The sequence below is a fragment of the Salmo trutta genome, chromosome 14 (genome assembly GCF_901001165.1).
Source record: "Salmo trutta chromosome 14, fSalTru1.1, whole genome shotgun sequence".
Taxonomy (NCBI): Eukaryota; Metazoa; Chordata; class Actinopteri; order Salmoniformes; family Salmonidae; genus Salmo; species Salmo trutta.
This window is the reverse complement of record NC_042970.1, coordinates 80909532-80932603: the sequence shown is the minus strand read 5'-3', so window position 1 is coordinate 80932603 and position 23072 is coordinate 80909532. Positions and strand designations below refer to the sequence as shown.

Sequence of the window (23072 nt, the reverse complement as noted above, 5' to 3'; positions counted from 1 at the left end):
CCCCAGCACAAGGTGCACCTGTGTAATGATCATGCGGTTTAATCTGCTTCTTGATATGACATCTAGGAAAAGGAGAAATGCTCACTAACAGGGATGTAAACAATGAGAAAAATAACTGTGTGTGTATGGAACATTTCTAGGATCTTTTATTTCAGCTCATGAAACATGGGACCAACACTTTTATATTTTTGTTCAGTGTATGTGAGTACTGTGTGACATAAGGCTGCACCTATCCACCTGTGGTATCAATGAGAGCAGAGCTGTGTGTGTTTCTGCCTTCTGACTGGTCCAGTATGATGTGATGCTTCCTGGCTGTATGATATGAGGTTGTTGGCATCCTGAATGGCACCCTACATAGTGCACTACTTTTGACCAGCAGCGTATGGGCCCTGTAGTGCACTATATAGGTAATAGTCTATTACGGTCAACTAATGCCTTAACTGAACATGACATGATAAAAACTGGCAGTTGATGAGCTGTCAATTAGACACATTTAAAACAGCATAGAATTGTTTACACACAGTCAACAAATGGACATCTATGAATGATAGTCAGTTGGGGCTCTATTATATAAAGGATTTCATTCAAAAATCTTTAAAATGAACCTGGTAACTAACATTGGAACAGGTTGAGAAGTTCATACATGATGCACTTTGGTATTCACTTTATTTGACTCTTAAAAACACATGTGCCTCTGCTGACAAGTACAGGAAGAAATAAGAAGTATTGTTTTGAAACGACAGAAGAAAACTCTTAGAGAAACCAGCAAGACATCTCCATTTCTCTGACTTGGTGCAGAAAGGACCACGTGGTCGTATGAGTCTTAAACGGTGCCACCGCAAAATGACAGTTTCAATTCCAGCGCTTTACTTTACTTCAACATCCCAAGTGTTAGCCGTCTAAGGCCCAATCCCAAATCAAGCCCTAGTCACTAGCGTGTAGGGTTTAAGGGTCGATTTGGAATTGTGCCTGTCACCCCAGGTGTGTGCACTCATTCACTACCCCTCATGGATTTAAAAGGAAAGGACTGGTGGAAGACATATGCTAGTAAATCCATGGGGGAATACATGAGAGCACACTTCAGGGAGAAGGTTACCCCAGACCAGAAGGTTACCCCGGACCAGAAGGTTACCCCGGACCAGAAGGTTACCCCGGACCAGAAGGTTACCCCGGACCAGAAGGTTACCCCGGACCAGAAGGTTACCCCGGACCAGAAGGTTACCCCGGATCAGAAGGTTACCCCGGACCAGAAGGTTACCCCGGACCAGTGCTATTTATTCCTGCTTCTAAAGGGCTACATGGGGTGCAGGCTTTTGTTCCAGCCAATCACTAACGAGACTGATTCAGCCAATCAAGGCCCCAGTGATCAGTTGATTCAGGTGTCATAGTGCTGGGTTGGAACAAAATCCTGCACCTCTACTGAAGCCTTGTAGAACCAGGAGGGAAAAAATGCTGCCTTGCTGTAGGTTGAAGAGGGAGGAATCTACTGTTGAGGTATCCCCCCTGAACATGATACCTGAACATAAGGCTCTGTGTGTGTGTGTGTGTGTGTGTGTGTGTGTGTGTCAAATCAATGACCCATGGACTCATGTCCAAGCATCTGTACATGACCTCAATATATACAATATTTTGGTCCTTTGTACTCACAATGCATTGTTTACAATCCAAGTGTGAGTGATTGTGTTTGTCTCTCTCAGAGATAGGGAAGCTGTGTGTTCCTTGAGGAAGGGAAAGGGGTCCCTGCCGGGGGGGCTGGAGAGGTGAGGGGTGCACGCCGCCCGCTGGTCCCTGCTCAGGCCTGCAGGTACTCAGGTTGCACCCTGGCCACCTTACGGAACTCTTTGGCGTGCGTCCGCGGGCACTGCATCTCACACCAGCTGATAGGTACCATCTGGGCTCCTGAGAGGAGAAACAGAAATATTCTACTGACAGACACCACCTGGGCTCCTGAGAGGAGAAACAGAAATATTCTACTGACAGACACCACCTGGGCTCCTGAGAGGAGAAACAGAAATATTCTACTGACAGACACCACCTGGGCTCCTGAGAGGAAAAAACAGAAATATTCTACTGACAGACACCACCTGGGCTCCTGAGAGGAGAAACAGAAATATTCTACTGACAGACACCACCTGGGCTCCTGAGAGGAGAAACAGAAATATACTACTTGACAAAAGTGTCCGTTGGTTTCAGTTAACCAAGGGTTGTGTTAAGGAGGGTAACCTAGGGTTAAGGACAGTCCTGGGCTAAGAACAGCAGTGTTGTTGTCATGTGACCAGTCTCACCTGCTTCACTGTGGGCTACCACCACCCCCAGCTCGTTCTCTGCTGTGGTCAACAGGTAGTTGGACTGGACGTCTCCCAGGGAGATCTGGGGGTCAGGAGGTTAAAGAACAACACTTGGAAAGGCACAGAATCAGTCATCTCGATCACATAATGAGTAGTTATTTGGGATGCAAGGTGATTCGTAGATCAGTGGTTTTGTGCGTTCTGTTGGGCTGATCTCTAACATTGCTTAAATGTCAAATTGTGAATATGGTGAAAGCTACACTAAGGGAACAGAACCAGCCCAATATCAGTCACTGGTTGACTGTCCCTGTGTTACTACCTAGTTAATGAACCGGGAAGACTGTCAAATGGAAGGATACGACTTTAGCCAGGACGATGTCTCCAGGACGGAAGCTTTTATACGTCTCCACCTGCAACAGAGGTCAAAGGTTATTAAAAAATTCAAGAATAAGCTAAGACGGTATGACGCCATGACAAACAGCAACAGACGGTATGATATTTCATGACAAACAGCAACAGACGGTATGATATTTCATGATAAACAGCAACAGACGGTATGATATTTCATGATAAACAGCAACAGACGGTATGATATTTCATGATAAACAGCAACAGACGGTATGATATTTCATGATAAACAGCAGACGGTATGATATTTCATGATAAACAGCAACAGACGGTATGATATTTCATGACAAACAGCAACAGACGGTATGATATTTCATGACAAACAGCAACAGACGGTATGATATTTCATGACAAACAGCAACAGACGGTATGATATTTCATGACAAACAGCAACAGACGGTATGATATTTCATCAAACAGCAACAGACGGTATGATATTTCATCAAACAGCAACAGACGGTATGATATTTCATCAAACAGCAACAGACGGTATGATATTTCATGAAACAGCAACAGACGGTATGATATTTCATGATAAACAGCAACAGACGGTATGATATTTCATGATAAACAGCAACAGACGGTATGATATTTCATGATAAACAGCAACAGACGGTATGATATTTCATGATAAACAGCAACAGACGGTATGATATTTCATGATAAACAGCAACAGACGGTATGATATTTCATGATAAACAGCAACAGACGGTATGATATTTCATGATAAACAGCAACAGACGGTATGATATTTCATGACAAACAGCAACAGACGGTATGATATTTCATGATAAACAGCAACAGACGGTATGATATTTCATGATAAACAGCAACAGACGGTATGATATTTCATGACAAACAGCAACAGATGGGTCTATATGATACCAAACATGATATTTTCACAATAGATTGATTCAAAAACATACCCTGTCTTTTTCTGTTGCTCGTACATCTTCTTTCCTGTGTATATTAGTGAAGTAAGCAGTAGATTAGTTTTGAACAGTCTTGACGGTTATTGCACCCTATTCCCTATATAGTCCCAAACAATATCCTGTTCCCTATATAGTCCCAAACGGAATCCTGTTCCCTATATAGTCCCAAACGGCATCCTGTTCCCTATATAGTCCCAAATGGCATCCTGTTCCCTATATAGTCCCAAATGGTATCCTGTTCCCTATATAGTCCCAAATGCCATCCTGTTCCCTATATAGTCCCAAATGGCATCCTGTTCCCTATATAGTCCCAAACGGCATCCTGTTCCCTATATAGTCCCAAACGTCATCCTGTTCCCTATATAGTCCAAATGGCATCCTGTTCCCTATATAGTCCCAATGGCATCCTGTTCCCTATATAGTCCCAAACGTTATCCTGTTCCCTATATAGTCCCAAACGCATCCTGTTCCCTATATAGTCCCAAATGGCATCCTGTTCCCTGTATAGTCCCAAACGGCATCCTGTTCCCTATATAGTCCCAAACGGCATCCTGTTCCCTATATAGTCCCAAACATCATCCTGTTCCCTATATAGTCCCAAACGGCATCCTGTTCCCTATATAGTCCCAAACGTCATCCTGTTCCCTATATAGTCCAAATGGCATCCTGTTCCCTATATAGTCCCAATGGCATCCTGTTCCCTATATAGTCCCAAACATCATCCTGTTCCCTATATAGTCCCAAACATCATCCTGTTCCCTATATAGTCCCAAACGGCATCCTGTTCCCTATATAGTCCCAAACGGCATCCTGTTCCCTATATAGTCCAAATGGCATCCTGTTCCCTATATAGTCCCAATGGCATCCTGTTCCCTATATAGTCCCAAACGTTATCCTGTTCCCTATATAGTCCCAAACGGCATCCTGTTCCCTATATAGTCCCAAACGGCATCCTGTTCCCTATATAGTCCCAAATGGCATCCTGTTCCCTATATAGTCCCAAATGGCATCCTGTTCCCTATATAGTTCCAAATGGCATCCTGTTCCCTATATAGTCCCAAATGGCATCCTGTTCCCTATATAGTCCCAAACGGCATCCTGTTCCCTATATAGTCCCAAACGTCATTCTGTTCCCTATATAGTCCCAAACGGCATCCTGTTCCCTATATAGTCCCAAACGGCATCCTGTTCCCTATATAGTCCCAAACGGCATCCTGTTCCCTATATAGTCCCAAACGGCATCCTGTTCCCTATATAGTCCCAAACGGCATCCTGTTCCCTATATAGTCCCAAACGGCATCCTGTTCCCTATATAGTCCCAAATGGCATCCTGTTCCCTATATAGTCCCAAACGGCATCCTGTTCCCTATATAGTCCCAAACGGCATCCTGTTCCCTATATAGTCCCAAACGGCATCCTGTTCCCTATATAGTCCCAAACGGCATCCTGTTCCCTATATAGTCCCAAACGGCATCCTGTTCCCTATATAGTCCCAAACGGCATCCTGTTCCCTATATAGTCCCAAACGGCATCCTGTTCCCTATATAGTCCCAAACGGCATCCTGTTCCCTATATAGTCCCAAACGGCATCCTGTTCCCTATATAGTCCCAAACGGCATCCTGTTCCCTATATAGTCCCAAACGGCATTCTGTTCCCTATATAGTCCCAAACGGCATCCTGTTCCCTATATAGTCCCAAACGGCATCCTGTTCCCTATATAGTCCCAAACGGCATCCTGTTCCCTATATAGTCCCAAACGGCATCCTGTTCCCTATATAGTCCCAAACGGCATCCTGTTCCCTATATAGTCCCAAACGGCATCCTGTTCCCTATATAGTCCCAAACGGCATCCTGTTCCCTATATAGTCCCAAACGGCATCCTGTTCCCTATATAGTCCCAAACGGCATCCTGTTCCCTATATAGTCCCAAACGTTATCCTGTTCCCTATATAGTCCCAAATGGCATCCTGTTCCCTATATAGTCCCAAATGGCATCCTGTTCCCTATATAGTCCCAAATGGTATCCTATGTAGTGTACTACTTGTGACCAGAGCCCATAGGTTGCCATTTGGACCCCAGACAAAAGTAGTGCACTGAATCGGGACTAGTGTGGCATTTGGGACACTCCATGAGAATAACAGTAATAAGACAATCCCTGTTACCTGATGGTTCCTCTAAAACGGTCCTTCAGTGGTGTGGAACCAACGTAGAGGATGTGGACCTTGGCAAACCTGGGGTTGATACTGGTCACCTGGACAGGAAGGGAGACCGATCAGGGCTGTTATCAGTGAGGTTAAACACACACACACCTATTGTTGAGAGCTTGGATCAGTGACAAGAGCACCTCATCTATCAAGCCTCAAAATTATTCTGTCCGGTTTAATCCAGGTGATATGCACAGCTTTTTAGCACTATGTAGGTCTACAATAACTACCAGGGTGTAGAAAAAGTTGACACGCACGTCAAGAGCTCTCCAAACCTCACCTTACAGGTGACTATGGCTCCTACATCTGGTAGTAGCTGAGCCTCGGTTTCTCTCACCACCGAGATGACTGGTAGCTGCACACACACACACACACACACACACACACACACACACACACAACTGAAGTGTCAATGTAAAGACAAGGAAGGACTAAGGTGTGAATATGTTACATTTCGTTCCCACAACACCGCATAATTCCTCAGGGGTTCCAAGTGAACAAACCTGGAGTGGTTTCTCTACTTCCAGGAATGTTACACAATAAATAACCATTGACATGAGTCCCACACCCAAACCCAGCCCCAACTGCTTTCCCCCATGCCAATAAACCAGCCACTCCCCTCTTATCCCCTCCTTTCACCTCCTCTCATCGTCCCTCCCCGTCACACTTCTGATCACACCTCATAAATCACATTTACATCAAATCAAATGTTATTTGTCACATACACATGGTTAGCAGATGTTAATGCGAGTGTAGCGAAATGCTTGTGCTTCTAGTTCCGACCGTGCAGTAATATCTAACAAGTAATCTAACCTAACAATTTCACAACAACTACCTTGTACACACAAGTGTAAAGGAATGAATAACAATATGTACATATAAGTATATAAATGAGTGATGGTATAGAACAGCATAGGCAAGATGCAGTAGATGGTATAGAGTACAGTATCTACATATGAGATGAGTAATGTAGGGTATGTAAACATTATATAAAGTGGCATTGTTTAAAGGTCATTTGGGTCATTCCAAAGCAGACACTCTTCTCCAGTGCAATTTCCAGTTGTTTTTCTTCAACTAAGGTAGGTGTTCCCGTGCAGCTCAGGTGGTAGAGCATGGTGCTTGCAACACCAGGGTTGTAGGTTTGATCCCCACGAGGGACCAGTATGAAAATGTATGCACTCACTACTGTAAGTCTCTCTGGATAAGAGTGTCTGCTAAATGAGTACAATGGAAAAACAAATGGAAAAAATGTAAGACAGCCACATATCACAGTCACAGGAAGTAAAACCCTCAAAACCCTAAAATCCCCGTATCTATAATCCGTGCTAGTCAGAAAAGACAAGGGATGTTAGTGCTTAAAATTACCAGCGCAGCAGGGGTGTGTTCATTAGTGGCAAACTGTAGCAAAATGTTTGGCTGTTTAGTGTTTACTCTAGGAAACAAACGGAACTGAACTACCTGAATTTGTCCAATAGAAACTTGTTTTTGTTGCAAATGGTTAAAGTTGATGTTTCTGCGACTAATGAATACACCCTAGTACTCCCGTCCCGTCTCACCTCCTCTCCTTCGTTCTTCCTGAGTACGTAGCCTGCTAGCGAGGAGTAGATGTAGCCGTGTCGTAGGTACACCCCAGTACCGGGCATACAATCATCTGTGCTGCATAGCCTATCACCTGCACACACACATGCAGAGAGTGAAACATTTGTACTTTTTGCAGATATCCAGAGAGACTTACAGTAGGTGCTTTCAACTAAGGTAGGAAAGACAACCACTGTCATTACAAGTAAACACACACAGGGAGATTGACACACACTGACACACACACACAGGCATAGAGAGAGAAAGACACACGCATAGAGAGAGAGAGAGAGAGAGACACATAGAGACACACACGCAGAGAGAGAGAGAGACGCATAGAGACACACACGCATAGAGAGAGAGAGACACACACACACAGAGAGAGAGAGAGAGAGACACACACACGCAGAGAGAGAGAGAGAGAGACACACACACGCAGAGAGAGAGAGAGACACACACACGCAGAGAGAGAGAGAGACACACACACACGCAGAGAGAGAGAGAGAGACACACACGCAGAGAGAGAGAGAGAGACACACACGCAGAGAGAGAGAGAGAGACACACACGCAGAGAGAGAGAGAGAGACACACACGCAGAGAGAGAGAGAGACACACACGCAGAGAGAGAGAGAGACACACACGCAGAGAGAGAGAGAGAGACACACACGCAGAGAGAGAGAGAGACACACACGCAGAGAGAGAGAGAGAGAGAGAGACACGCAGAGAGAGAGAGAGAAGCCTCAGGACCAGAACATCCAATCAATCAGAATAAACCAAATTACAACACAGTCAAAACAAAACTACATTGCTTATTGGGAAACACAAGCACAAACACAAAGCAAAATGCAGTGCTATCTGGCCCTAAATCGACAGTACACTATGGCTAAATATTTGACCATGGTTACTGATCAAAACCTTAGAAAAACCTTGACAAAGTACAGGCTCAGTGAGCACAGCCTTGCCATTGAGAAGGGTAGACACAGGAAAACCTGGCTCCCTGTAGAGGAAAGGCTGTGCAACCACTGCACAACAGCAGAACCTGAGACGGAGCTGCATTTCCTGACAAAATGTCAAAAATATAAAACAATTAGAGAGTGTCATTTTCCCAAATTTGAAAGCCTTATTCAAGGTTTCAAAGACCTCTCTGATGAGGATAGGCTACCCATCCTGTTGGGGGAGGACGCAGAGAGCTGTGGGTTGGCAGCGCACTACATTGCTGCCTGCCATAAGTTGAGGGACAGTGTCTGACAGACCAATAAACCTGCACATGTCCTCAACTGTATGATTATTGTTATTGTTGAATGTATGGTTATATTGACCGTTGGTTATTGTTGTTACTGTTGTCCCGTTGACAATTTTTTATTCTCATTTATTTTTTATTTTTTATATTGTAAATATCCAAAGTAAGCTTTGGCAATATGTACATTGTTACGTCATGCCAATAAAGCGAATTGAATTGAGACAGGGAGAGAGAGATGGGTAGAGAGAGAGACAGGTAGAGAGAGACATGGTTAGTGTAAACAGAGTCCAGCTGATCTGTCACATTTCCAATAGTAGAATATAATCAGTCTGGCAAAAACAATCAGAATCGCTAAATCACTCAAGAGTGTCTCGTCCCAGTTCCTGTCAAACAGATGTGTATATTAAACGACAATCAAAATAAAATCACTGCCCTTATAGTTTACATTTCGTTGACATTTAGTCCAAGTCCTCGGGGTTAATTTGACATTTGCACGTAGAGTCGATCACAACAAGAGACGGAACGCTTGGAATTAGTGGGCTCCCCGTTCGCTCCTCCCGGAGGCGGTGGGCAGGGCACTTAAAAAATGTGATGGGCTTGAAAAGTACCTAAAAGTCAACATCGCTAGCTAGACCTCATAAGCTCGTAATTTAGCAAACGATGTCATGCGTTGTACCAAGTGACTATGCATTGCGTTTGTATTTCAGATACTGTGGAATAAATATACTAGATTAGGTCACGTTAGTTAGCTAGAAAACAGTGAATTAGACTATGTGAGCTAGTTAGCTACCTAGCTAGGCTAGAACGTAAACGAGCATGGTGGTGGTTCAGCACACATTTCCCATGCTATAAATAGCAATATAACCTTCAAAAAACATATTGCCTAACGTATTTGTCTCATGGTCTCAAATGTGAAAAGAATGCCGTTATCAACTCAGTTTAAACGTTTGTAATCTCAGACTCACCTGGAACACACAGCTTCATGGGCGACATGTTTTCAAGAAGAGAAGAACGCAAGCCGATTGGATGTGACCTGAGCTCAAGTCTTTGACGGAAAGGTTGGTCCGCCATCTTTGTTGTGGCTTTCCGGATGAAATCCGTGTCCTGGTTCTGAGTGCATCAAGTCTAAAGCGACCTTCTCTCCGTTCCTTCACCCACACTCATTAGAAGATGAGTGCAGACGGGGAATAAAGAACAAGAGATGTATCCAGTATCATCAATGGAAATGTATTTGTTTTAGAGCAAATTAGAAAATAGTGCAGCTGGACATGTAAGACAGAAACTAACAGGCAAGAGGAGAGAGAACAGCTGCAGGGCTCACATTTGTTGTAATTGCTCCAGAGCTTGACTTGGGCAGGAGCTGAGTACCAGCACCTACATTTTCCTACTGCCTGAGCTCCTGAACCTCTTATAGAATATTAGCACAAAAGTCTCTGCTAGGTAAAGCCCTGCCTTATCTCAGCTCACTGGTCACCATAGCAGCACCCACCTGTAGCATGCGCTCCAGCAGGTATATCTCACTGGTCATCCCCAAAGCCAATTCTTTGGCCGCCTCTCCTTCCAGTTCTCTGCTGCCAATGACTGGAACGAACTGCAAAAACCTCTGAAGCTGGAGACTCTTACCTCCCTCACTAGCTTTAAGCACCAGCTGTCAGAGCAGCTCACAGATCACTGCACCTGTACATAGCTCATCTGTAAACAGCCCATCCAATCTACCTCATCCCCATACTGTATTTATTTATTTTGCTCCTTTGCACCCCAGTATCTCAACTTGCACATTCATCTTCTGCACATCCTACCATTCCAGTGTTTAATTGCTATATTGTAATTACTTTGCCACCATGGCCTATTTATTGCCTTACGTCTCTTATCCTACCTCATTTGCACATGCTGTATATAGATTTTTCTACTGTATTATTGACTGTATGTTTGTTTATTCCATGTGTAACTGTGTTGTTGTATGTGTCGAACTGCTTTGCTTTATCTTGGCCAGGTCGCAGTTGCAAACGAGAACTAGCCTACCTGGTTAAATAAAGGTGAAAAAAATAAAAATTGTGGAGCTCCTGCAACGATATATAAACAGTACTGGCACCCAAAATGAGTACTGGCACCTATCAGTCCAAGTCCAGCACTAAATTGCTCAATAGTCCAGCATACAGGTAATCAGCTCAACTCTGCCAAGTCAAGAAATATGCAGCTTATGAAACAGACAAGGGTCACAGTCATTTGACAGCTCATAAATAATAAGATGAATCTTTATTTATTCCACACAGAACACTAAGCACAGGTCAGCAGCATGGAATTAGAATGAGTGGAGGGGGTATAGAACCTCTCCTGAATGCGGACGCACGTTCTACCAGTTCTAATTCTATGGTCAGCAGTACAGTACAGAACAGGTGCGCCTGCCCCTTTAAACAATAACCACCATAACATACTGTTGCCGTAGAGCTACAACAATAACAATGAGATTCAAGGTTTCCTTTTTCAAACGTGCCCGTCAATGTTTACATACATGTTCACTCAGTGCAAAACTACATGGCAGAAAAAAGCACACTATCATTTTCCCCATTTAGATAAATACTCTATACGCTGGTCCTGATTCTGTGTTTTTGGATACTGTAAATACCCTATTAGCTGGTCCCTATCCTGTGTGTTTTTGGATACTGTAAATACCCTATTAGCTGGTCCCTATCCTGTGTGTTTTTGGATACTGTAAATACCCTATTAGCTGGTCCCAATCTTGTGTGTCTTTGGTCAACTCAAACGAGCTTGATGAACTCATATTATGATGATCCGTACAATCCAGTATTACTGATTCCTATTGGCTGTGTAATACTGATGTCTCAATGTGCAGGAAAAATATATATGTGCAGGAAAGCAAATACCTATCAAATCCACCTATAGTTTAATGTGATGTGTGTGAGTGTGTATTTGAAGTGTGTGTGTATGTCCTATGTGTGTGTGTGTGTGTGTATACACATCTGTCTGCGTGTAAACGTGATAATGTAGTTTCACGCTGTGTGAGTGATTATTATTATTATAACGTGTTCTAGCCGCACCGACGCCTTCTGACCACGGGGGGGGGGGGGGGGGGGGGTCTATTTCTTGGCCTTGCCCTGAGCAGCCACAGCCTCCATGGCCTTCTTCACTGTCTCCTCGTCTCCCAGGAACTGCATGGGCCCTACAGGCTTCAGGTTCTTGTCCAGTTCATACAGGATGGGGATCCCTGTAGGCAGGTTAAGCTCCATGATGGCCTCCTCTGACATACCTGGAAGTCACCAACAATAACAACAATCAGTAAATAATCAGTAACATATACAACTAAACACTAGGAAGGTTCAACTCCATGATGGCCTCCTCTGACATACCTGGAGGTAAATAACAAGAACAACAAGTCAACAATACTCAGAAAAACAACAATATCAGTAACATACCACTAATCTGGCATGACCATCACTGAGATGTAGGGAGGCTCTCTCTCTCTCCCATCCATCCATCCATCCCACCCCTAATGACCTACCCTCCAGGTGCTTGACGATGCCTCTGAGACTGTTGCCGTGGGCGGCGATGAGAACCCTCTTCCCGTCCTTGATTTGGGGCACGATTTCGTCGTTCCAGAAGGGCAGTGCCCGGGCAATAGTGTCCTTCAGGCTCTCACAGGACGGCAGCTGGTCCTCCGTCAGGTCGCCATAGCGACGGTCCTGCAGGAAAGAGATGGTTAGTGCTGCAAAGTCAAAGCCTGTTAGCCCAGGTCTGTATGGCTGACACCATGGTGTCTAATCACAGAATATGAGTTCAGTGATGTTGTAGATGTGTGTATGCCTCTATGTGCATGCTTCTGTGTGTGTACCTCTGTGTGCGTACGTGCGTGCCCCTCTGTATCCGCATCCCGTGTGTGTGTGTGTGTGTGTGTGTATCCCTCTCACCTGGCTGATGTTGTTGTAGTAGTTGTGCTCCTCCTCCATGGGAGGAGGCGGGGTGTCATAGCTCCTCCTCCAGATCTTAACCTGGGCCTCGCCGTGCTTCTCCGCTGTCTCCGCCTTGTTGAGCCCCGTCAGGCCTCCGTAGTGGCGCTCGTTGAGGCGCCAGGTGCGGTGGACAGGAAGCCACATCTGGTCGATCCCATCCAGGACCAACCACAGAGTCTGGATGGCTCTCTTCAGGACTGAGGTGTAGCACACGTCAAACTCATAGCCAGCATCTGAGGAGGAGAGAGAGAGTAGGGGTTAGAGAGAAAGAGAGAGTAGGGGCTAGAGAGAAAGAGAGAGTAGGGGCTAGAGAGAAAGAGAGAGTAGGGGTTAGAGAGAAAGAGAGAGTAGGGGCTAGAGAGAAAGAGAGAGTAGGGGCTAGAGAGAAAGAGAGAGTAGGGGTTAGAGAGAAAGAGAGAGTAGGGGCTAGAGAGAAAGAGAGAGTAGGGGCTAGAGAGAAAGAGAGAGTAGGGGCTAGAGAGAAAGAGAGAGTAGGGGTTAGAGAGAAAGAGAGAGTAGGGGCTAGAGAGAAAGAGAGAGTAGGGGCTAGAGAGAAAGAGAGAGTAGGGGCTAGAGAGAAAGAGAGAGTAGGGGTTAGAGAGAAAGAGAGAGTAGGGGCTAGAGAGAAAGAGAGAGTAGGGGCTAGAGAGAAAGAGAGAGTAGGGGTTAGAGAGAAAGAGAGAGTAGGGGCTAGAGAGAAAGAGAGAGTAGGGGCTAGAGAGAAAGAGAGAGTAGGGGCTAGAGAGAGAGCGTGTGTGTCAGAGGGAGAGCGTGTGTGTCAGAGGGTGGCGTGAGTACTCAATGAGTAATGTACACATATGGTTCTTTACTTGTGGGCACATCTTAATAGTCTCAAGTGGTTTCCTCGTCTCCTTTCCTTCATCTGCACTGAGGTGAAAGAATTACATGTTACAGTAAATAGCTGGTAAATATCCACCACCACCATATTACTTATGCAGGTGAAGGAAAGGAGAGGAGGAGTCCACTTCAGACTATTGAGATGCACCCTTATTTCCTCTTTTCGGGGGCGAGTTGCTTTCAGCTATCCAGGCTAGGCTATAATGCTAGGCTATAAGCCTAACACAACCTCAATTTGACCAGCTACGCTACACAGAGAACAGACATGCTTTCAGGTTGTAGGGGCTGATAACAGTTCACATTGTGCCACCGGGCAAGTCCTTCAAGTGATGGTTTAGATAATGCCGCAGTAACACAACTACCCGTTTCCTCAAGCCGCGCCTTGCGTAACGGGAATAGCCTACCCTACTATCTATCAGCAAAACTCTCCATGGCCCTCCATGCCCTGTCTTAATCCTATGAAAGAACGAAAGAGAAAAACATTATAGACCGGAACACCTTTTAGCGCCTGTCCTCCTCTCTTCGCCTCCTGCTCCCCGGTTTCACTGAGTTCCGCGTCGAACCATCCGCAGAAGCGGTTCTCCTGGTTCCAGCAGCTCTCTCCATGACGGATCAGAACCAACTTGTACGCAGCCATCTCGAATCCGTGACGTTTGAATCGACCTCCGCTGTATTTTCGGGAATTTAAGAGCAAAAATCGTATTGTCAAATGCGGAGAAAAGCCCCGCAGTAGTGTCGTGGCTGATAAGAAAGAGGATTCGGTTCGAGAGGTTACATAGGCTGGCTGTTCTGTTGTGAACTTGAAAGCTCCTTCTGAATAAGAATAATGCCGACAGACTTCCTGCCGCGCTAGACCAATCAGAAACCCTCTCGTGTGCGGTGCGGAGAAAGCGAACGCGCAGTGGAGCACGTCAGCCAGTGATGTTCAGTGGACAGAAAGCGCAGTAGCCTAGGCGACCATTATATCACAGTGATGAAATTTTAGGCCTATGTTGGGTGAATGCGTAGTATTGAGATACTTTACGGGTAGCCTATTATTGTATTGCTTGTTTTTACATGTATTATAGGCTACTCATATGCTGCCATATCTTTCCTCTCTCTGTCCCTTGCATGAAAAATGAAGTTTATTATGTCACAATATAAGCCCATGATAATGACACATTATTTTTGTATTGAAACAACTTTATTGATAACTCATTTCAAAAGAGATCTGCATCAGGTGGTTGTTAGATGACCCCCTGATACCAATCTGTCCAATCTGACAGCAGACTGTAAGGGTGGCAGTCACCATTGTGTAAAGGGAACCGTAGAAGCTTGGTATGCAAGCAAGTGTCCAATCAGTGAGTCTTGTAGAGCGGCAGTCTCTTGTGGAGTCGTGACTTGGTCTTCCGTCTGAATCGTCCCAGCTGCTCTCTGTACTCCCCGTGGAGCATGGGAACATAGCCACGCGGCTCACACAGCTCCTAGAAAGACAGATAGATAGACAGACAGATTGAAAGACTTACAAGCAGACAGACAGGCAGGCAGGCAGGCAGTCAGGCAGTCAGGCAGAGGAACAGAGGGAAAATGCATTGAAAGCTTTTATGAATAGGCTGAATAGAAGATCATTTGGAAATGAATACCCTAACCCCCCCCCCCAATGTCTAAATCATGGGGGTGGGGGTCATGGCTGAGACCTTCAGGGTTGTGTCAACAACACTCTGCGTTGTAACTAGAAACAATGCTCTTGTTTATTCAGAGAGTCAAGGGAAAATGAGAAACGCTTAAAAGACAGTTTGTGATTCACTGCTCTGAGACATGGAATATGAAGAAGACACTGTTTTCGTTCATATCCTAGTGATTTTAGTACAACACCTCTAGCAACCTTGTCAACAGGTGAAGCTGTTGGACTGGCAGGGATCCAGGTTCAAGTGTCAGTCGTAACTATCCCTCCCCCTTAAAATGTGCTGCACTATTATAAGTAAGAAGTATACATTGATTATGAAGAAACTGTCCTATTACATCTCAGTTTAAGACATGCTTCATAATGTAGCGACTGGACAACCCTCTTGGCATAATGCTGGTTAAGTCGTTATAGTACAGTGATCGGAGCTACCCCTGAATTCACTACAATGATGTACTTAGGAACCGTACTGGGTAGCAGGAGTAGAAGTGTCTGTAGCCCCCCTCCAGCAGGTAGAGCTCAGGGTAGAAGAGGAGAGGGTAGAGGGAGGCATGGAGCGCTCTGTCCAGCTCTCTCAGGTAATGACATCTACAGGGGAAAGGTGGGAACAGCCAGTATCAGGATCAGGAAGTTGTGTATGTTTGTGGGATGAGGGGGTGCATGCAACGTGTGGGTGGGAATGTGTGTGTTTCTCTGTATGTGTGTGTGTGTGTGTGTGTGTGTGTGTGTGTGTGTGTGTGTGTGTGTGTTGGTGCGCAGCCTATGTTCAGATGAGTGTGTGTGTTGTTCTCTTACAGCCGTGGGCCCCTCTCTGACGAGAACTCGCAGTGGAACACAATCAGTTTCCGTGGTGACGACCCCTCCATGGGTGACCCCTGTCCTGGTGGAGTGGTACCACTTCTGGGTGAATGTGACTGTGAGCTGGACCTCTGTAACACTCCACCCATGGAAGTACCACTGACGCCTGGATCTGGAGCCTGTCCAGGGGGGCTGGTGGGAGCTCTGCCCCAGGAGGAGAGCTGGTAGAGGGCAGGAAGCTGGAGTAAAACCTCCTGGATCTGAGCCTCGGTGTGGAGGTTGTCTGCCCCCTATGGGACACATGGAGAACAACATAAATATATAAATGTATATACAGTACCAGTCAAAAGTTTGGACACACCTACTCATTCTTTATTTTTTAAATATTTTCTACATTGCAGAATAATAGTGAAGACATCAAAACTATGAAATAACACATATGGAATCATGTAGTAACCAAAAAAGTATTAAATAAATCAAAATATATTTAGATTCTTCAAAATAGCCACCCTTTGCCTTGACAGCTTTGCACACTCTTGGCATTCTCTCAACCAGCTTCACCTGGAATGTTTTTCCAACAGTCTTGAAGGAGTTCCCACATATGCTGAGCACTTGTTGGCTGCTTTTCCTTCACTCTGAGGTCCAACTCATACCAAAGTATATCAATTGGGTTGAGATCAGGTGATTGTGGAGGCCAGGTCACCTGATGCAGCACTCCATTACTCTCCTTTTTGGTCAAATAGCCCGTACACAGCCTGGAGATGTGTTGGGTCATTGTCCTGTTGAAAAACAAATGATAGTCCCACTAAGCGCAAACCAGATGGGATGGCGTATCACTGCAGAATGCTGTGGTAGCCATACTGGTTAAGTAAGTGTGCCTTGAATTCTAAATAAATCACAGACTGTGTCACCAGCAAAGCACCCCCACACCATCACACCTCCTCCTCCATGCTTCACGGTGAGAACAACACGTGGAGATCACCCATTCACCTATTCTGCGTCTCACAAAGACATGGCGGTTGGAACCAAAAATCTCAAATTTGGACTCATCAGATCAAAGGGCAGATTTCCACCGGTCTAATGTTCATTGCTCGTGTTTCTTGGGCCAAGCATGTCTCTTCTTATTATTGGTGTCCTTTAGTGGTGGTTTCTTTGCAGCAAATCGACCATGAAGGACTGATTCACGCAGTCTCCTCTGAACAGTTAATGTTGAGATGTGTCTGTTACTTGAACTCTGTGAAGCATTTATTTGGGCTGCAATTTCTGAGTAACTCCAATGAACTTATCCTCTGCTGCAGAGTTACCTTATGTGGTAACTCTGGGTCTTCCTTACCTTATGTGCGACTGCACATGAAGAAACTTTCAAAGTTCTGAAATTTCCCGGATTGACTGACCTTCATGTCTTAAAGTAATGATGGACTGTCATTTATCTTTGCTTATTTGAGCTGTTCTAGCCATAATATGGACTTGGTCTTTTACCAAATAGGGCTATCTTCTGTATACCTTGTCACAACACAACACAACTGATTGGCTCAAACGCATTAAGGAAAGAAATTCCACAAATTAACATTGAACAAGTCACACCTGTTAATTGAAATGAAATACATTCCAGGTGACTACCTTATGAAGCTGGTTGAGAGAATGCCAAGAGTGTGCAAAGCTGTCATCAAGGCAAAAGGTGGCTACTTTGAAGAATCTCAAATATAACATATATTTTGATTTGTTGAACACTTTTTTGGTTACTACATGATTCCATATGTGTTATTTCATAGTTTTGATGTCTTCACTATTATTCTACAATGTAGAAAATAGTCAAAATAAAGTAAAACCCTTGAACGAGTAGGTGTGTCCAAACGTTTGACTGGTATAGTATATATATATATATGTGTAGAGAACTCAGATGAGCAGGCCCATACAATAGGTCATAAGTTATCAGACCGGTCAGCTGTTAACTTATTATGTATAATAAAATACATTTCATCAATATTATGGTCAAGGTTTTGGTTTATTTCTCTATTTGGTTTACTCAAAAACATCACCCTGATGTGTCCACCGTGGTATTCATAAGGGTAGCGACAGTCTATGATGAGGAAGTCTCCCACTGTACCGCTGTACTGTCCTCTTAGCAGAGACGCCACCTGCAGGCCATCAGGAGAAATGCACCTCCAGTTTACCACAGCAATGGTAACAACCTGGCAACAGTACTAGCAGGAGACTACCCTCTAGATACCATCCCTAACAGGAATGTTGAAGTCCAATAAGCAGTGTTGTAGTCCACATAGGTATGTGCTGTGGATATCCTTTATGATTATGATGAAGAGGATAAAGGAGAATATAGAGAGAATATAGAGAGTGGGAGTGGAGGAGCAAGGAAAGGAAGGAAGGAAGGAAGGAAGGAAGGAAGGAAGGAAGGAAGGAAGGAAGGAAGGAGAGATGGAGGAAAGGAGATGACATACTGTTTGGGCTGAGATGCAGTGAAGACCCTGGCCTTCCACTCTCTCTACTGGTAACAGTAATGGCTGTGGACACACACACACACACACACACACACACACACACACACTAAACATATTGTTCTAGCACAGCACTAACACACCTGATTCAACCAATCAAGGGCTTGTCCTAGCCTACTATCACCCAGCTGGAAAAAAAAACATGTTTTACAACGTTGTGAAAATGTTGATGTGAGGTTGCACACCTTGCTGTAATCTCCTGTCAGGGTGTGGTCCTCCATGGTAGAACCCAGGAGGCTACTGGGAGGGAAATACCGCCTCCTGGACTTGACCCGCCGTACAGAGAGCAATGTCTGATGAGATACATTGTTTTTAACCAGACTTCATAAAACTAATATGACACAAAAACCAGGGCCCCAGGTTTATAGGGGGATCCTATGTTTATCATTCTCTACCCTCCTCCCCGAAGTATGAACTTGTATGTAGTGGTGTAAACTTCAGGGAGCAGGGTAGAACATTGGAACACTGCAAATGGATCTCACCTCAACATCTGGCAGCTCCACGTCACCCTGACGGACACGCAAGGCTCCGCCTCCTGGCGGGGAACTTTGACCTTGACATCTGAGACCCCTGACCCCTGGGTCTGACCTCTGAACTGCAACGCTGCAGAACCGGGTCGACAGCTTCACACGCAGACGCTTCTGGACAACCAGAACCAGAACATCACATGATGATGTTCCTGAATACAGTTAGAGCCCAGAGTTTTTCCAGTCAGGTCACTCTGTTCCAATTCCAGTACCTTATTGATTATTATTCCCTCAGTTTCTTTGTAAATACTCACCATTTTAGGAGCAGAACATGCAGGGGAGAGAAACCTATAAAGTAAATGGTACAACAATGATTGAAAATGTAATTCAGACAGCAGACAGGAAGGAGGCTGCTGAGGGAAGGACGGCTCCTAATAATGTCTGGAATGGCGTGAATGGAATGATATCAAACACATGGAAACTATGTGTTTGATGTGTTCCATACCATTCCATTTATTCCGTTCCAGACATTACTATGAGCCATCCTCCCCAATTAAGGGGTCTCCAGACGCCTGTCATTTGTAGGCACCAAATAATCCCTTTGCAATTTTTGCTTATAGAATCCATGTGTCCTCACCTTTCTCCCCTTCTCCCGTTCCCGGAGTCTGTCAGGATGTTACCTACATAGAGAGAATATTGTGAAAAAAAATCTGACTTAAAATCTTTGAGAATAATTTATTTATCAAAAGGGAAGCTACACATGTAAATGATTCACAAACTGAAAATGTATGCTCAACATAAGATATAAAGAGATTTAAATTCTGGACAAACTGGATTTAAATCTCAATGTTTTTGTCCCAAATTGCACCCTATTCTCTATATAGTGCACTACCTTTGACCAGGACCTACATAGGGCTCTAGTCAGAAGTAGTGCACTATTTCAGGAACAGTGTCCCATTTGGGATTGAACCAATAGTTCAGCCTCTGATGCATTCTAACTCTACCCAGCGTCATCAAGCCATGAGGAACCGCTAATCATTCATTAGGGTATTTCCCCATCAGTCATCCAGAGCTTGCCCAGACCTGTCGGCGTCTCCTCTCCCCGGGGGACAAGCCCTCTGCCGCACGTCGAACCCAGCGTGGGCACAGGGGGACTGGGAGTCACTAGCTCCGGCGTCAGTCGCAGCTTTCTGCGCGGAGTGTCGCTGTGGAGTATGAAATTGACGTTTTTTTTTAACTAACAAAGATCAAAAGATTTTCAACTATATAACAACTGGACTTGATAGTCTCCAGTCGCTCTGTTGCGCACAACGTCCCAAAGTGCCCACATTGTATTACTTACATTATTCCACATCTCCTAGCCTTCACATAGCTCTCTTTAGCTTTTAAGTAACCGTGATAACTGTGTGTTTACTCACGCGCCGTCGTGGCATCGAAGGCTCTTTAGGCAGAAGGAGAGCTCGGATACAGGTGAGGGTCCGGTGCCCGGTGAAGGTGACAAGCTCCAAACGGGCTCGTTGTGTGACGGCCCCGGTAGTGCGTCTCCCGGAGAGATTTCATTCCCAAGTACATTGAATGTCTCCATTCCTCGTCGCCTATTCTATCATAAAACAAGAGCAACGAATTATGCTTATTTAGAAGTAATCAAGATGTGCCTCAATTCTGTTAAACGTCATGCGTAAAATGCATGCGTAAAACTACAATCATACGTAAAATTATAACCAGCGAACATACCTAAGTCTACACAATATGCATTCTATCAAGATACACTATTTGCGTAAAGCTTTTCCAAAAGTGTTGCCAGGTCTCACCTGTGTGATGATGATTATGTTATGGGTCTCCATCCTCCCATCACAGCAGGGATGTTTCATTCAGCCCCTTCTCCGTGGCAACCGTGGTTGCTACAACAAGCCAGCTAGACCGGGCATGCATTGGGCACGTCCCCGCCACCCTCACCAACCAAGCGGCCCTGTTTATCTCTCCTTTCTCCCAAAGTGTGCACTTGTTCACTTCCTTTCACTGATTTGAAAGGAAATTACTAAGAAATATACTCTTGGTTATATTTAGCCTATACCCATACAGTCCTTTAATGAATACTTACAGAAACTCTCCCTCTATCCCATCCTCCACCAATTCAGTGCTTTTAGATTTGTGGGAAGTAGTGAACGAGTGCAGACTTCAGTAGAAAGGAGATCGGACGCACACATAGCCTAGTCACCAACTCAAAACACTTACCGGCCAGGCGGCCACCCACCGTGACTGTGTTGGTGGTGGTTCGTTCCCCTGGTAACGCATCCGCGGGATGTTGCGGCATTTGTTGTCATTATGAGGACCTCCTTCACCTCATGGGGCCATATCAAGTTACACAATAAAAAAAGAATAATAAAAAGTTACACAGTAGCCTAAGTACGAAAAATAAATATTGACAATACATAGCTGAGGTCACTTCCAAAAGGTGGCCTATGTCCTTCACTGAATAGTAGGCTAAAGTTAGTAATATAAAGGTGTTTGGATGTATGAAGATATAATGCAATATCAGGCATTTCATGTTATCATTTCTGACACAAGGCCTATCTGAGACTAACGAGACACTGTTTTATTATCTCTCAACTTCCTGGTTAAATAAGAAATTACATTCTAATTGTTCTCCCTCTGGAAATTCATTCAGTTGGTCATCATTTACCACTATTCCATTGATCTGCAGCCATTCTACAAAATCTATTAGCCTAGGGCGCTATACTATGGCTAGGCTATATACTGCTCACACAATGTAAACATCTCACCTCTACAGAATGACTACCTAGTGTTGGCTTATTATAGGGCTATACGCATTTTGCATTAAGTGAACCTTATAGCAGTCTTCTTCCATGACTGATAGTAGGCTATTGATAGTAGGCTATGTTATTAATACAATACTTATTTTCAGTGCTGACTTGCCTAGTTAAATAAAGGTTAAATTAAATTCAAAGTCGAGGTCGCTACTCCTAGTGGTGTTCCGGGTGAACTGCAGTGTTGTCGTCAAAATGTAAAATGAAATATTGAAAAAGAACACGTTACAAACAATTAAGAGTACAGATAATTGTATGGGACAATATACAAACGTTTTTGAGAAAGATAGTTTGAAAAAAAAAACTAGGCAAGTCAGTTAAGAACAAAGTCTTATTTACAATGATGGCCTACCAAAAGGCGAAAGACCTCCTGCGGGGAGGGGGGCTGGGATTAAAAAATAAATACCATATGTTTTATTTTTGGGTTACCATCCTGCGGCCTCAACTCAATGAGGTACAGCAAGAGGGAATTATATAGTGCAATTTCTGAGAAATATAGGACAAAACACACATCACGACAAGAGAGACAACACCACACTACATAAAGTGAGACATATGACAACAACATAGCAACACAACATGACAACAACATGGTAGCAGCACAAAACATGGTACAAACATTATTGGGCACAGACAACAGCACAAAGGGCAAGAAGGTAGAGACAACAACACATCACGCATAGCAGCCACAACTGTCAGTAGGTGTCCATGAAATCAAATCAAATGAAATTTTATTTGTCACATACACATGGTTAGCAGATGTTAATGCGAGTGTAGCGAAATGCTTGGGCTTCTAGTCCCAACCATGCAGAAATATCTAACAAGTAATCTAACCTAACAATTTCACAACAACTACCTTATACACACAAGTGTAAAGGAATGAATAAGAATATGTACATATAAATATATGAATGAGTGAGTGATGACCGAACGGCATAGGCAAGATGCAGTAGATGGTATAGAGTACAGTATATACATATGAGATGAGTAATGTAGGGTATGTAAACATTATATAAAGTGGCATTGTTTAAAGTGGCTAGTGATACATTTATTACATCAATTTTTCCATTATTAAAGTTGTTAGAGTTGAGTCAGTATGTTGGCAGCAGCCACTCAATCTTAGTGATGGCCCAAAATACTGCATAGTTTCCTAGGAACGCGAAGCGAAGCGGCCATCTCTGTCGGCGCCGGAAGTAATCATGATTGAGTCTTTGAATGAAGAGATTGAGATAAAACTGTCCAGTTTGAGTGTTTGTTGCAGCTCGTTCCAGTCGCTAGCAGCAGCGAACTAGGGATGTGTGTGCTTTGGGGACCTTTAACAGAATG

The 23072-nt window shown here is 44.3% G+C and overlaps 3 protein-coding genes across 10 annotated transcripts; all 3 read right to left on the bottom strand.

Annotated features, from left to right (window-relative positions):
* Window positions 1-634: 634 nt before the first annotated feature.
* On the bottom strand, window positions 635-9708 carry exosc1 (exosome component 1). Its single transcript, XM_029689874.1, has 8 exons — window positions 9617-9708; window positions 7390-7505; window positions 6114-6188; window positions 5792-5880; window positions 3623-3656; window positions 2648-2698; window positions 2286-2370; window positions 635-1899 (listed from the first exon to the last, which is right to left on the bottom strand). Exons 1-8 carry the CDS (start codon window positions 9642-9644, stop codon window positions 1793-1795), a joined length of 585 nt encoding a protein of 194 aa, XP_029545734.1. The 5' UTR covers window positions 9645-9708; the 3' UTR covers window positions 635-1792.
* A 1168-nt stretch (window positions 9709-10876) lies between these two features.
* Window positions 10877-14332, bottom strand: LOC115147596 (phosphoglycerate mutase 1). 2 transcript variants are annotated; one of them, XM_029689872.1, is made up of 4 exons: window positions 13976-14330; window positions 12578-12852; window positions 12172-12352; window positions 10877-11919 (listed from the first exon to the last, which is right to left on the bottom strand). In XM_029689872.1, exons 1-4 carry the CDS (start codon window positions 14112-14114, stop codon window positions 11750-11752), a joined length of 765 nt encoding a protein of 254 aa, XP_029545732.1. In that variant the 5' UTR covers window positions 14115-14330; the 3' UTR covers window positions 10877-11749. The 2 variants fall into 2 exon arrangements, with proteins under 2 accessions (XP_029545732.1, XP_029545733.1); XM_029689873.1 differs by lacking the exon at window positions 10877-11919 and adding an exon at window positions 11958-12019 and having other exon boundaries at window positions 13976-14332.
* A 309-nt stretch (window positions 14333-14641) lies between these two features.
* LOC115147594 (M-phase inducer phosphatase 1) lies at window positions 14642-21147 on the bottom strand. Of its 7 annotated transcripts, none has more exons than XM_029689865.1 (12): window positions 20730-21147; window positions 20337-20518; window positions 20002-20123; window positions 19556-19598; window positions 19233-19266; window positions 18934-19092; window positions 18637-18744; window positions 18395-18457; window positions 17978-18076; window positions 15936-16228; window positions 15611-15728; window positions 14642-14940 (listed from the first exon to the last, which is right to left on the bottom strand). In XM_029689865.1, exons 1-12 carry the CDS (start codon window positions 20787-20789, stop codon window positions 14815-14817), a joined length of 1407 nt encoding a protein of 468 aa, XP_029545725.1. In that variant the 5' UTR covers window positions 20790-21147; the 3' UTR covers window positions 14642-14814. The 7 variants fall into 7 exon arrangements, with proteins under 7 accessions (XP_029545725.1, XP_029545727.1, XP_029545728.1 ...); XM_029689867.1 differs by having other exon boundaries at window positions 20337-20513; XM_029689868.1 differs by having other exon boundaries at window positions 20653-20738.
* Between the last annotated feature and the right edge of the window lie 1925 nt (window positions 21148-23072).